This window comes from Labrus bergylta, chromosome 11 (genome assembly GCF_963930695.1).
Source record: "Labrus bergylta chromosome 11, fLabBer1.1, whole genome shotgun sequence".
In the NCBI taxonomy this organism is placed as follows: domain Eukaryota; kingdom Metazoa; phylum Chordata; class Actinopteri; order Labriformes; family Labridae; genus Labrus; species Labrus bergylta.
In genome coordinates this window covers 13225895-13240127 of record NC_089205.1, presented here as the reverse complement: position 1 = coordinate 13240127, position 14233 = coordinate 13225895, and the positions used below count along the sequence as shown (strand labels likewise).

At 39.5% G+C, this 14233-nt stretch overlaps 2 protein-coding genes across 4 annotated transcripts in view; both read right to left on the bottom strand.

Moving 5' to 3' along the window:
• Positions 1-7: 7 nt before the first annotated feature.
• On the bottom strand, positions 8-9231 carry taf15 (TAF15 RNA polymerase II, TATA box binding protein (TBP)-associated factor). Of its 2 annotated transcripts, XM_020641737.3 has the most exons (16): positions 9073-9231; positions 8304-8328; positions 7868-7901; positions 7703-7781; positions 7129-7189; positions 6745-6926; positions 6492-6654; positions 5050-5084; positions 4465-4497; positions 4237-4346; positions 2468-2597; positions 2271-2372; positions 2068-2146; positions 1894-1988; positions 1177-1339; positions 8-458 (listed from the first exon to the last, which is right to left on the bottom strand). In XM_020641737.3, exons 1-16 carry the CDS (start codon positions 9080-9082, stop codon positions 419-421), a joined length of 1341 nt encoding a protein of 446 aa, XP_020497393.2. In that variant the 5' UTR covers positions 9083-9231; the 3' UTR covers positions 8-418. The 2 variants fall into 2 exon arrangements, with proteins under 2 accessions (XP_020497393.2, XP_065816633.1); XM_065960561.1 differs by lacking the exon at positions 5050-5084 and having other exon boundaries at positions 1177-1340; positions 1892-1988; positions 9073-9223.
• Positions 9232-9705: 474 nt separating this feature from the next.
• The window catches only part of porb (P450 (cytochrome) oxidoreductase b), a gene marked incomplete in the record, with an annotated part of 20469 nt that continues 15941 nt past the window's right edge, over positions 9706-14233 (bottom strand). For both annotated transcript variants that reach the window (XM_065960558.1, XM_065960559.1), the window contains 5 exon segments: positions 9706-11453; positions 11828-11913; positions 12310-12455; positions 13100-13367; positions 13464-13613. In XM_065960558.1, the coding sequence (XP_065816630.1) occupies positions 11309-11453; positions 11828-11913; positions 12310-12455; positions 13100-13367; positions 13464-13613 (795 nt within the window).

The following is a 14233-nucleotide window of genomic DNA, read 5'->3' as shown; positions in this document are numbered from 1 at the left end:
TTTGGGGGGGGGGGGGGGGAAGCAAGAACCCAGTAAAACATTTTATTCTGTTCATACAAAACAATGGTGCGAAGTCTACCTCACAAAAACATCTGCCGCTAGAATCGAGAGAAAATTAAAAAGATGTACAAAGAAATAAAACGAAAAAAAAAAAAAAAGAAAACGAAAAAAAAAAATCAGGAAAAACAAACATTTGACCACATGCCAACAGTGCCAATCAGCCCCAGAGTCCCTTCTTAGTAGCTCAACACACCCCTCCCTCGCTCACAGGTGAGCAGGGACGGTTTGGTTGCACTGGCTACAAAAAAAAAAAAAAGGCAGACAAATCTGAATGTCAGGTCGAACTCCCTTCCCAAAAAACAGATCCCTCCCTCCATGGTGAACAGCAAGGGCTGGAAAGGTATTATCTGCTCAGCACTTAGTATGGCCGGTCTCTTCTGTCGTCTCGGCGATCACCTCTGTAGAAAAAAGGACAAAGACATCAGTTACCAGGACGGCATTCACTTTTGTCATTGAATTAACCGTAATCATCCAAACACAGACGAGGGTGGAATACCATGTCAGTTTCTCATTCACTCCTCCCCCTACCCTTTCATCTGTAAGTCTAACAATTGCCTTTCAATAAAAACAGTCTGCCCTTGCTTAAATGCACCACTTCACCTTCAGAGTCACAATAAATCAAGATTGAAAAATACTCAAGAAGGGAACAAAGAATTAAAGGATGCATAAGCTCTTGGGTTTCTTGATAGAAAAGCCTTGAAGTCAAGAGACGATTCCAATTAGGTTATAGTGGGAACAAACTAGAAAACAGTAAAGGAAAGCAAGAGTACTCAAATATTTTGTGAAAAAACAAACATGAGCCAAGTGTTGACTGGTAAAGATCCTCTACAATATAGTTCATCAGTGCAACACCACAAACACCCCACAAGACAAAAAGGAACAGTTGGATTTCTGATCAACATGCTGTGGATTAAATTCTATAAGGGGGATTTTTAGCATATGATCACTGAAGTTTGGCATGATGTACATACTGAACACTCGATTGTGAAATAGGGCCACTAGTTGATTCATCTTATGCACGCTGCGCCCTCTTCTGGTAATATAATCAAATTACATAAGCAGAGGCCCTCATCTAATTGAGTGTAAAATACTCAAATCCAAAAGGTTTTTACTAACCTAGCTCCCATTTTGTAGCCCCCTCCGAATCCTCCTCCTCCTCCTCCTCCACCTCCTCCACCTCCTCCACCTCCTCCGTAGCCACGGTCTCCCCCACGGAAACCTCCACGACCTCTGTAACCACCGCCCCTGTCACCACCGTAACCACCTCTGCCTCCGCGATCTGCAGGGATACATTTGTTAATGATCAGTACAACGGGAGGTGGTCAACATTACGAACAGTATTCACGGGGACATGTTCTTCATTAGTAAACATGACATTTCATTCTTTTCATGATTTTGAATGTGATCTTTAAAGGGAACAGACGAGACAGCAGGTGAGCTGTGGAACAATTTTATACAGTATAAAATAAAGTGAGGGGAAAAAAAATGTTTAATGTAAAAATCAAGATTCTTCTGAAATTTTCAATAGATTCATAACTACCAAAAATCGATTTTCTTTTTGTTTTGGCAAATCTGTCACTCCCTGCTAAGTGCTTAGGCTAGCTCTTTAACTCAGTAGAATGCCAAATGGAGCCACAAGGAATTCAGCTGGTTTCTCACAATGACTGGAGTAGATCCTGAAGTATGTACTACCGTAATTCAAAAATAGACTGAATCTATTTCCTATTCTGGATTCATGATTCAATCAAATCGTCATCCCACAAATGGAAATCGAATCATGAGACACCCAAAGGTTCCCAGCCCTAGTACAAAAAGTAAGTTTTAAATACTTACCACCACCTCCATATCCTCCATCCCCTCCCCCGGGCTTTGGTGATCCACATTTGTTGCACTCTTGCCGCCGTGCAAAATTCATGTTGCCACAAGAGCTGAAAATAGATGGATATACAAATTACTTCATGCCTTCAGTTTGATATCAACAACCTTTGTTACATGATGGGCACAAACCTGTTTGGACAAGGCCAGTCTCCTCCCTTAATGTCAAAGTTAGGTCCTCCTCCTCCACCACCACCACGACCTCTGAAACCTACAAGTAACACAATAGAAAGTTTTGAAATTAAGTTGTGTAACTGTGGCTGCTCTGAAATGTTGAGCCTGGGATTTTTAAATAATTGCCCTTTGGGCCCTGGAGTTATCTGAAAATACTATACCTCCTCGCCCGCCTCCTCCTCCTCTTCCACCTCCTCTCTGTGTGAACTCTGCTCTGCGAGTGGCAAATGATACTTTGATGGGTTTTCCGTTAAATTCCTTACCTGGAAAAAAAAGAAAAAAGAAGACACCACATCAGACAAAAGGACACTTGTAAAAATAAAGTTTAAGAGTAGATAATTTGAAAACAGTCCCATACCATCAAACCAATCAATAGCAGCTTTGGCAGAGGGTGGGTCATCAAATGATACTGTACATTCTCCCTTTGGCCGCCCGGTGGCCTTATCGGAGTAGATGTTGATCATCAGCTCCCCAGTTTTCTTGTTCACCTAAAAGCACAAAATAAACACACAGGATGCTCAGTGCTGGAGTTTGAAAGTAGCAATAGTTAACTCTTAACATGGCCTGTTGAAAAAGGAAAACATGTCAACTCATTTTAAATAATATCAACTTCTGATGACAATGATTAGAGAACGGGCCTTAACGATAAGCAAAGATGCACTTACACTGTTCAATAGTGTGAAAAGGATATAAAGTCTTAATGCATATGTAAGTGTGCATATTAGCAGTAACTCAGTTTCTATGTCAATAGACGTGTTTGCAATAGCTCACTCTTGAATTAAAAAAAGCTGTTTTTCCATCACTAATTGGCACCAATTATTGTGGACGCAGCTTGATCATATTGCAGTCATAATTAATTATTTAGACAGAGACAGATGAACTCCTAATGATTTGTTAGGCGGTCAGGATCAGCAACGTTTCTTTAAAAATCACTTCAAACGAATGTTTATAGACTCTCTTATATGATTTCCCACAGGGTTAGGGGTTTAGTAATATATCCCTTCCTATAGTCGTTTTATTGCTCTTAACATTTTCATCTAATCTGAACCCTTCTTTTAATCTTACACATTTACCAGCTTTATTGGATTCCACCCCTTTGTATCTAAATGTCAGTTTTTATTACCCGTGATGTGACATGGTCATCTTTATTTTTATATTATTGCCATTAGCTTTTTTTGTTCTGTTTTTCTTTTATTGTATTGCTTTATAGCCTAACTGTAAGACTGTGCTCCCAAAAAAAACAACAAGGCAATATGTGCTCCTTGCAAAGACATCTATCAAAGCAGATGTTACAGAATCGATGACTGCAAAGCTGTGACGACAGTTTTGAAAGACAATTGACCTATGGTTCAGTTCAGAAAAACACCATAGCTCTGGGATTAAAATATTTCAATGTATTTTTAGGATCAGAGGCCATGAATTGGAGTGTTTTAAGTTACAGGGCCCTTAATATGCCTCTGCTGTTATTCTAAACAATAAAGAAGAGCTGTTGTAGTGAATTCTGGGTAGGACATGGTCATTATTCAAAATCAATGAATATCACAATATGTATCGTATCGTGGCCTCTGTACTGTGATGTGTATCGTTGGGTTCTGGGAAATACCCAGCCCTACTTGATTGTCTTTTGAGACCTGCCTGTTATTTATATATATATATATAAAAACACACACACACACAGTACATAGATTTTTTGGGGGGGGGGTAGAAATCTTTGTTTGACCTTACTGCGGTTAAATGTGTTGTCCTGAGTTCCTGCATTTGCTTTGTCTGTCAAAGCACTTTGTAAATGTCTGTTCTTAAAAAAGGTGTTATATAAATAAAGTTATTATAGTTCATGAGATTGAGCCATGCCCAGATTCAGTGTTTCGTTAGAGACACGCAGATGGCTTTCTCGCGCCCACTCTTCTGATACGCTAGCTCTCATGTATGGCTACTATCGTTAGTGTCGCTATACGCATGCCATGAAACATGCGCCTTGTGCGTGTGAGATTTACAGGGAATCTGATATAGGAAAGGACCAGTGGAAAACAGTTCCAATTCCTGTCACAAGCCAGACGGTTGGACCACCTCCAGTTACTGTATGATGAAATCCAGCAGAAGTGACATGCTAAGAGATCAGTTCAGTACCTTGATAATACCAATTTGCTTGAAGAAGTCGCCCACTTCCTGGACTGTGGCTTCTTCTGCAAGTCCCTGGACAAAAATTGTGTTGTTGTCAGAGTTGTCCTGCTCGCCAGCTGTGGGGGAAAAAAAATAAAATAAAAATAATAATAATCAGAAACAAGATGTCAGAAATCATTGGTTTGAATGAAGGTCATCAAGTGGGTTTACGTTCCCTCATGTGATGGCTCTTACCTGGTTCATCCCTTGAGCCGTAGTCTTGAGAGCCTGGAAAACAGAGGAAAGGGTGGAAGAGAACACTTGAGCAAAGAACCTTCAACTGTACGCACTGACACACACAAATTGTTATGTACTTCATCTCTAAATTTCTGGATCATAATGCATTGATAAACAATGTTGATGTTTACAGCTCTCTGAAGGGTGTCTTTATACCGTTGCACCTCATACCAACACCTTGTAACAAGAACAGATGTGTTCCGTTTTCTCTTTTTGAGCTTACACCAGAAATGAAAACCACCAGAGTTTTTCCTTCTTCGTCCTGGGAGCACCTTTGTTATTTACAATCATCCCCTTGTCTTCATGCAACAGTACCATTATTTTACATCTGAGGCTCCATGTTCTTTACCATACAGTCATTTATGAGAAATCCTGCTAAGAATAATAGGTGGAGTCCCTTGGGATCTGGACATGAAAATGGTGGCATTCACTGCACTGACTCTTTTTTTTTTTTTTTTTTTTAAACCCCCTCTCTCTTTTCCTTTTTTACTAACTCAAGTTCTTTCCTCCCACACCGACACAGTTCTGATGCTCGTCACTTACCACCGTAATTTTTGTAGCCACCACGGTCACCACCTCTGCAGAGGAAAAATTGGAGATATGATGGCCTTTCCTTTGTCCCAACTGAGAGCTCAAAGCTCCCCTACATCCCCATCAGTATGCACTCCTGCCAGGGTGTGCGACTATGGTGGAAATGTCTCACACGAGGAATGCGTTAGTCTTTTACATTAGAGATCAATAAACATTCGACTTGGAAGCTCTGACTGAACAATCAGGCAGACGAGTGAAGATAATTATAAGTCACTGGGTCGTCATTTAAATAATTTTGTACATTTTTTCCAGGGCCAAATTCAATACCAAGAGCTGGAAGGACAGCTGAATTTCTTTTCCGTTAACACTGCAAGCCAAATTTGTGTTATGGGGTATAGCAACTGATAAGCAATCTTCCACTGAGTGCATTTTAGAGATCCTTTAACTGAGGTCCAAGTTTTAGTTCAATCACTCTGTACACCTGTAGTATAAAATGTAGATCCATGTTAACACAACACACATGTTCGCCATTGTCAATTATACAACACTTGAATGAAACCTGCTGGATGTGAAGCAGCTGAAGATGTGGCTCCAGGTCTAAGGGGCATCGTTTCAGGGGAGTTCCCATTGTTCAAAAAAACTACCATGAAGTCTTCAGCGCACAAGAAACAGGCGAAAACTAACTTTCTGGCTTCAGAAGATTTGTCTTTTAAAATGCTGCCTAAATCAAAGATCTTCAACTGGTTACAGATGTGCATCTTTTGGAGAACAATACACCAGGCAAGATATTCCTGTGTCACTCTGCTTCTTGATTACTCTTTTCTGAAGGATCAGATATTTGATGGTAAGAGGGCCCATATACAACAAAACAAATGATAAGCCTATCAGTGTATACACAATAAATAGAAATCCCTTGTTTGAGTTCCCTTTGGAATTAAAAAGAAAATATCCAATGAGCTCGTTAGAAATAAAAGTCACCTGTTGTCACATCAATGACTAAACCTGACCCAATGTATGGGTGCAAAATGTCTTGATTTCTTCACTTAAGACCCCATTGGTAAGGAGTAGAGCCTGAATTAGTAAAATAACTCTCATCTAGCCCTAACTGAACCAGACACCATTTACAGCAATGTGGATTTAACACCAGCATGTGGCTTCTATAAAAACGGTGTGAATCCGGTTTTGGAACCAAAAAAAAACAAAAACCTGACAGGTGAGACTCCTGGAGTACAATGCAGAGGGGTGGTGAACATTACATGTGTGAGCCACAACAACTTTAGATGGGTACAGTTTCAGAAAGAGATACCAAGTTTGTATATCTGGAGCACAAAACAGATGAGTGGTGAAAATAGTCTATGTGGATGGTTTATAGTAGATGAGTGGTGATGTGTTGATCATGTTTCATCATTCAGTGTATAGAGGTACCTTGGGGGCAGTGGCTAAACGCAACTTACCCCGTACCAGGAGGTCCTCCTCTGCTGCCACGGTCGTAACCACCGCGGTCAAAACCCCCACGATCATAGCCACCACGGCCGCGGCCTCTGTAGCCCCCTCCCCCTTCTTCACGGTCTCCTTGGTCACGTCCATACCGCCCACCCTGACCAGCACCTTCACCTGCTGCAAAGATAACCATTAGATCACAATGTGTCACATGCAAACAATCTGCAGATAGGTCTCTTTACCAAACCAAAATCCAACTATTTGTACCATCACTCCATCTTCCATAACTGCTGCCGCCGCTGCCACGACTGCTCTGTCCCTGGCTGCCATAAGCGCTCGGTTGTCCATAACTATCTCCTGCTGCTGCTCCTCCTCCTCCTCCTCCTCCTGCTCCTCCATGCCCACCATAGGAACCTTGCTGCCCATAAGAGGATGACTTGTCGCCATACCTTTAAGTGTTTTTGGAGAAATAATTACAGTTCAAATAAAACCTTTGTAATGATGTTATACAAGACTCATTTTCTGTGGATTAAATATGCAACATCATAATGTAAAGAAGACACTAAAGGGAAAGTCATCAGGACCCACAAAACAAAATCCCAGTAGTCACATTTTGAGAAGGTTTAGCAAATAAAAATATTAACAACTCACCCAGTTGAGTCCTGTGCACTGTAACTATCATAGCTCGGTTGCTGAGCCTGAGGATAGCCTTCTGAAAAAGTACAAGACAAATCAGAATACCCCCAATTACTTTCAAACAAATACACTACTCAACTAACTCTTGTAAAGTAAGTTTCAATTTTGCCAATCAGGTATTATAAACAAAATGGAAATCTGAAGTCACTGTATGTTGGTTATAGAGGGTCAGCTTATCAGCACACAATATCTTAATGTGACACCGAAGTTGTGTGTCAGGTTTTCCATGTTTGGTTTTCATTTGCGGTGCATCAACTGACGGGCTGGTGACTGGAATTATGAAGATTTCCAGCCAGTTCATCTGTGTTGATCAGCAACTCCTCAATTGTATCAAATTTTGTGTTTTATAACATTAAGATGAATTTTTTTTTTAATTATAATGCTCTATAGAAAGGTAAATGTTATCTACCACAATCAGAATATGCAAGAGGGGCATTCAAAAATCAGAAATAGCAAAAAGCCAAATAAATCTCAACGTGTATCTCAAGTTTTTGTCACTTTCATTTGATGAAATTTACATTTACTATACCTTGTGCTGGGGCTTGCGGTCCATAGCCCCCATAACTCTGTCCCCCATAAGAGGCACCTCCATTTCCTTGCCCATAACCCTGTGAAGCAGAAGGAATCCCCTTAAATATGATGTAAAAGTGAAAAGTGACCAGCATGCTTATTGTAACCTGAAGAGTAGTTTTACCTGTCCAGTCGGCGGACCGCTGTATGCTCCATAGCTACAGACACATGAACAAACAAGCAGACATTATTAGGTTTAATAACAGTTTAGATCTGCATATTGATTGTTTGATTGATTAAATTTATTTCAGACATATCAAAACAAAATGAAAAGCACAAAAATACAATAAACAAAAAAAAAAAACAATGTTCAAATTATTTCACAAAAAGAAAATTACATGTATTCAATTGATATGCCTGAAAAGGAGTAGGAAGAAGTATAAAACTTATTTAATCCTACCCCTTTTCCACAGCTCAATAATTACAATTTATTAAATTAAATTCCTGTGTTCCTTATAAGCTCTCTCTATATATACACAATCTATCTATCTATAGACACTTTGCCACACACATACATATATATATATATATATATATATCAAAGCGTATTAGTTAATTACCTTTGAGAGCCACCGTAGCCTGAATCTGAAAAGAGAAAAAAACAACGTGTTGGAACTTAAAATGCTAAATTTTTATAAAGTGTGTGCAGAAACACAGAGCTTTTTGTTTATTTGACCAGCAGCTGGTGTTGCTCTGCTCGCTGTGGAAACAAAGTGTGTTACTGAAGTAGGGCAGCTTTACGCAAACAGGCCCGTCACCACGCCAGGCCTGGCAAGGGGGAAAAAAAAAAAAATGGCGGTCGATTTTGAGGCTGGGGCTAAACCTTGACACGGAAACAAACCATCATACATTTCAAAACGCTGTCTCATCTTTCGTACAGTTTGCTTGAAACAATCTGTTAGGTCAGGATTTATTTTTTTCTATGACTGTATTGCTCCAGATGGGGCGATGATTCCCGCGTAGCGTGGAAACAAATGTTCCGGTGTAGACAAAGACGCATTCAGCTCGCTGCGACGACGGCCTGCTCATCCGGGTATTTCTCCACCGACTCAGAAAACAGTGTGATTACTGTGTAGATAAATCACTGTTATAGTTGGACTTTAATGTGAACTTGTGAACAGTTATAGCTTGGAAACATGTCTATGTAAACACAAGTCGGCGTCTAGTTGGGTTTGCTTTTAAAATATGAACTCCATGAAATACACGGAGCCCCGCAGGCCTCGCGGTGCTACACTTGTTTAGCTAAATGCTATCCGTCCCACTTTGATTAACCTCAGGAAACAACGCGAACACATTCACAACAACAAACAAGAGGACATTCTGACTTACCGGTGGCCATCTTTTCACATTAAGTAAATATAGTTTAAAAAGAACACTTATATGTATATCTTCCGATTAGCTGATAATAAAAAAAAACCCTCGTTAACATCTGCGCAGCTCCACAGCATTGAGCTAGACACACTGCGGTACTTCCCTTGTGCAGCTTCTTCTTCTTCTTCTGCCTTTTTAAGGCTGCTCGCGTTCAAAGTTATTATGTCGCCACCTACTGTTTCAGAAGGGTACTCATAAAAACACCGATACATGTTTATTTTAATATTTACAGTCAATGATGTAATATCAAAGTTTTTTTCGGGGGGAAATAGGCTTGTTTTTTTTTTTTTTAATAAAAAATCTTAAAATATTACTCTTCATTGTATGTTGTAAATTCTGTTGCTGGTAAATGACCTCAACTGGTATGATTTAAGATCAACAAAATATTTAAAATTAACTAGAAAGACTAAAGTCAGACATGACAAACACACTGGTTTATAGATTGCTGAATATACTCAGTAATACTGATTTTACATCCACATCCAGTGTTAAGAAAACTACACCTGGACATTTCCATTTGATATACCACACAGGGAACTGATTGTAAATAAACCTAATTGCATTTGCCATGATTAATAACAAAAAGTCACATTTACAGATTATTCCAATTTTATTCGTTTAAAAAGGCATGTCTTGATAAAGTTGAATTATTACATAATACAGTGGAACGAATAAAAAAGTGACAGAACTATGTAAAATTAATTTTCATTAAAATGTAAGGGTGAGAAAAAGACAACTGTTAAAAGGCAGTGAAGCATCATGGTTAAAATGCTAACTCAAAACATAAGGCATTGTTAAAAAGGCACAGGCTTCATAGTCACTTGTCTCCGGAGCTCCACAAACTTTCATTTTCACACTTACTGGGATATGAGACACTGGTCATTTTCTCCACGTAGTGATGCATATGTGATTGGACAATATAAAGTACTGGGACATGAGACACTAGTCATTTTCTCAGAGTAGTAATGCATATGTGATTGGACAAAGTAAGATTAAAAAAAAAAAAGAAAATAACAGACAGGGGTGGGTGTCATGTGTCCCAAGTGTTACTGCTGCATGACAGTTCATAATCCTCTGCTGAGGGATGCATAAAATAAACAACCCTCAGACATTTCCATATGCGTGAACATTTTACAAACATCAGTTTACAGATACATCATGTTAAATGACAGAGAGACAGAACATACAAGCGCTTGTGTTTTTTCCAAGATTGATCTCCCCCCCTTTGCATCATCTTTTATGCCTCTCAAGAGGTTACTGTTTAAGTAGAAAAAAAAACAACAGGAACTTCTGTATAAGAGGCAAAATCCCCTGTCAAAACATTGAGGTAAACATGGTAGAACCTACAGCATGATGCAAGATACACCACCATTTTCCTCCAAGATTTTTGTTAATGTTTCTTAAACATTTAAATGCATTTTAAGTACTTCAAAAGCAGTACCTGATCACATCTGAGAGGAACTTAATAAAGCACCGTTTAATGTTCAATCTAGAACTGGAAACCGCAACAATTATTTATACATCACGATGTTGTCTGTTTTGTTTTCAGCTCCACAATCAAATTGAATGTAATTTATACCTTTTTATTTTTATTCTGCATGTCCACATTGGGGTTATATAATGTACATCTGAAGCAGTGTCCCCGGCACACTGAACAGATTTATTTACCACTCAAGAGTCATCATCCTTTTACGAAGCTGCACAGCCACAACGATGACTCATTTACATATTAATCAATTCAATCAAAAATGTATATGCACAATTTTAAAGTAAGCTTTCATGATTGTGGAATTTCAATATAAATGGGTTCCTACATCTGACCTGCAAGCAGCATGAGTTGCAGTCAAATACTCAATACCACAAACTCATTCACTTATATCAGAGACTCTGACTGAAACCAGTTGAAGTAACTGTTGAAGGACCCCAGCAGTCACAGGCTGGTGGTCCTGATATCTAACATATTATACATAGGTAATGCTGGGGAAATTACCAAACGGGTTTAATTAACACAACCAGCCGAGGTAGGGTTTGCCTCATCATCTTATGCTACCTGAAGCTCTCATGAACCAGGGTGATGAACAAGAGTTTAATGGTTTTTATATTCAGTCCTGATAATACAAGACATAAGAGTAAAAAATTTAAAAATTTAAAACAACCACTCAAGTAGTGACACTAAAGCAGAGTCTGAGGCTCTTTAACTCCAGACGTCTTGTGAGTAGCGTCCCTTGGTCATGAGTTTCTTGATGTAGTCCGTGGCTTGGGTGCGCGTCATGCCTCCCAGCTCTTCTGCGATTTCGTAGAAGGCTGTCTGCACGTCTTTAGCCATGTACCTCGCATCCCTGGATCAAGAAAAAGGATAACTGTGAATGTCTAGTCAACTTCAGTGTTTTTTTTCTCTCTTAAATTTGTTTTGCTTGTGTGTGCAACTAAAGCTGGTAATCAACAATTTTAAACATTGGCAGTCTAAACAAGTTTTATCTAGCCCACGAGGAGGCACTAAAGCACCAAAGACAATGTTAGTTTCCTGAGTAGTCAAAACAAAATGTCATAATTAACATGTTTCAAATAGCAAGATCAATTCAAGTATATTTTAAACATGTTAAACAACTAAAAGTTTTCTTTCCATTACATAAAAAATACATTTTAAAGTTTTGTTCTTTTATAATATATCAAATCTGATCAGCATGATTTGCTGGATGCTTGTGTCAGTTACCCGCAGACGTAGATATGAGCGTTTTCTGTGTGAATCAGTTTCCAGATGTCCTCCTTATTTTTCTTCAAGAGGTGCTGCACGTACACCTTTAGTTTTTAAAAGCATAAAAAGAAAACAAATGTTCAAATGTATGTCTTTGAATGTTTGTCTACAGGAAAAAAAGAATAAAAGGACAACAAACAAAGTATAATGTACATCTACTATTAAGGTCACTGTTTAACAAGTCTTCCTATAATCTCAATTTGATCAATTATTCAAGTAACATAATCAACAGTGAAATATGTTAACTACCATCCAACAAATACAGAGTTTACATTTACAATCAAACCTTGGCACATTTTATGAGCTAAACCATTGCTCTGAAATCTACAATCTTCACCTGGCTTTGCTGTGATTCTGCGTTGTTGTATATGCTTAACTAACAAAACCTGAAAACCAAGTACTGAAGTTTGTTTCGATCACAGCAGGTAAGAAAGCTGTACCTTCTGATCCTGGTCTCTGGAGAAGGCCACATTAAGCTGTGTTAGAACCCCAGTCTTCTCCGCCTCCTCCAGCTCCTCCTGGTAGATGTAATCCTCGTTCTTATGTCTGCAGCCAAAAAACATCGCCGTCTCTCCAACCTCCTTTCCTTTATAAGGAAACACAACTTGACATCAGTTATTTTGTATGTGCTGAACATCCCAGTTGGATTTGCATCACTGATCAAGAAATTGTCTGACCCAGCTGCAAAAACATGCATCGTGTTTTTTACAAGAAACACTGTGGGTTCTCTCTCTTCTTAACAGAACCTCATTATTTGCTCTGTTTAAAGTCTACATGTCTTTATAACAACTAAGGCTATGTTAAGATTGCAGCCAAAGTTCCTCAAACTTAATTCCTGCGCTCATATCTGATTGACTTTTTTTTTTACACAAGTCTGAACAGCCTAAATCTGTTATCTAAAATTTATCAACTCTAATTTGTGAAACTCTCCTATTGGATCATTAGTCAGATAGATATCAGACTGTTTGCATGGCACTCTAAAAACACACCTCAGAGTGTAGTTGACTTCCACTGCAGATAAACTTATTAATGAAACAATTAACAGTGACTGTCACTGCCTCCATGTTTACTTCATTATGAGAGTGCTGAGCATTATGTCATTTGTTTGTTTGTGCATGCAGTGGTCTGTCACTTTTGAAGCTCTTTCTCATTATCCCTCCACCCTTAAAGCAGCTGTGATAGACAGACAAACACACAGCACTCAAAAGGGCACTCGGTGTCTGCAGGTACCTTGCTCTTTGAACCAGCCCCTCTCCTGGATGAAGCCCATGAAGGGAGCGATTCCCGTCCCAGGGCCGATCATGATCACCGGGTTGGTGGCTTTGAATGGCAGGCGGAACTGGGACTTGCGGATGTACATGGGAACAGTGGACTTGTGGCCGTTGTCTGTGATCAGTTTGTTTTTCAGCCAGTTGGTGGCAACTCCCTTGTTGGTGCGGCCAGTCTTTGTCTCATACTCCACTACTACAGCACAGATGTGGATGCTGTTGGGATGAACCTACAGAGCAAGGGGGAGTTACGTTAATTCTCAGATAAGGCCAACATTTTCATTTTTTCATTTTAACCTTGATCCTGATATTAAACAGCAAATCACCTTAGAGGAGGAAGCAATAGAATAGTAGCGAGCTTGGAGGCGGGGGAGCAGCTCACACAGGTGGTCAATGGGAGGTTTCAATGACGAAAAGTCCTCCAGGACAGCGAGGATGTTTCTACAAGAATCCAACACCCAACTCTGGTAGAGGGCCTGTAGAGAAGCAGTGACAAACAGACAATAACATCAAGTATCTAAATGTGTGTATGCCCAGTTCAGCAATACGATCATCTAGCTGTGTTTCTATTGAATTTACTGAACGGCTGAATTTTTATTTGTATGAACAGTTATTCTTAAACCACAAGGGTTGAATCCTCTCCACATGTAACTTACCTTTCCCTCAGGTGAGGAGGAAGCCATCTTGCGCATATTCTCTTGTTCTTTAGGGTCGGAGGCGTATTGTGCCAGCTCATAGAGGACGTTGGTGCGAGGAGGGTGTGTGATGTCCAGGTAGTGAGTGAGGGCAGTGCGGTAGGTGGTGGGGCAGGGGAAAGGATGCTTCTTGTTGGACTCCTCTGAAAAAATCAACAGTGATTTTGAGGGGGGGGAGTTAGATCAACAAATGTGTATCAAAGTTTAATAACACTATAGCCAATTTAAAGCACTAACAATGACTGTGTAGGGAATGCATCTTATGGTTAGGCTCACAAAACACATCTGTTCTTCAAGAAATCCCTAAAAACTCACCTCTTTAACGCTGCCTACAACCACTCACTCCCATTCTCCCCCCTTACATTACTTCTTCATTGTATTGTCCTTGTCATTTTTTGTTT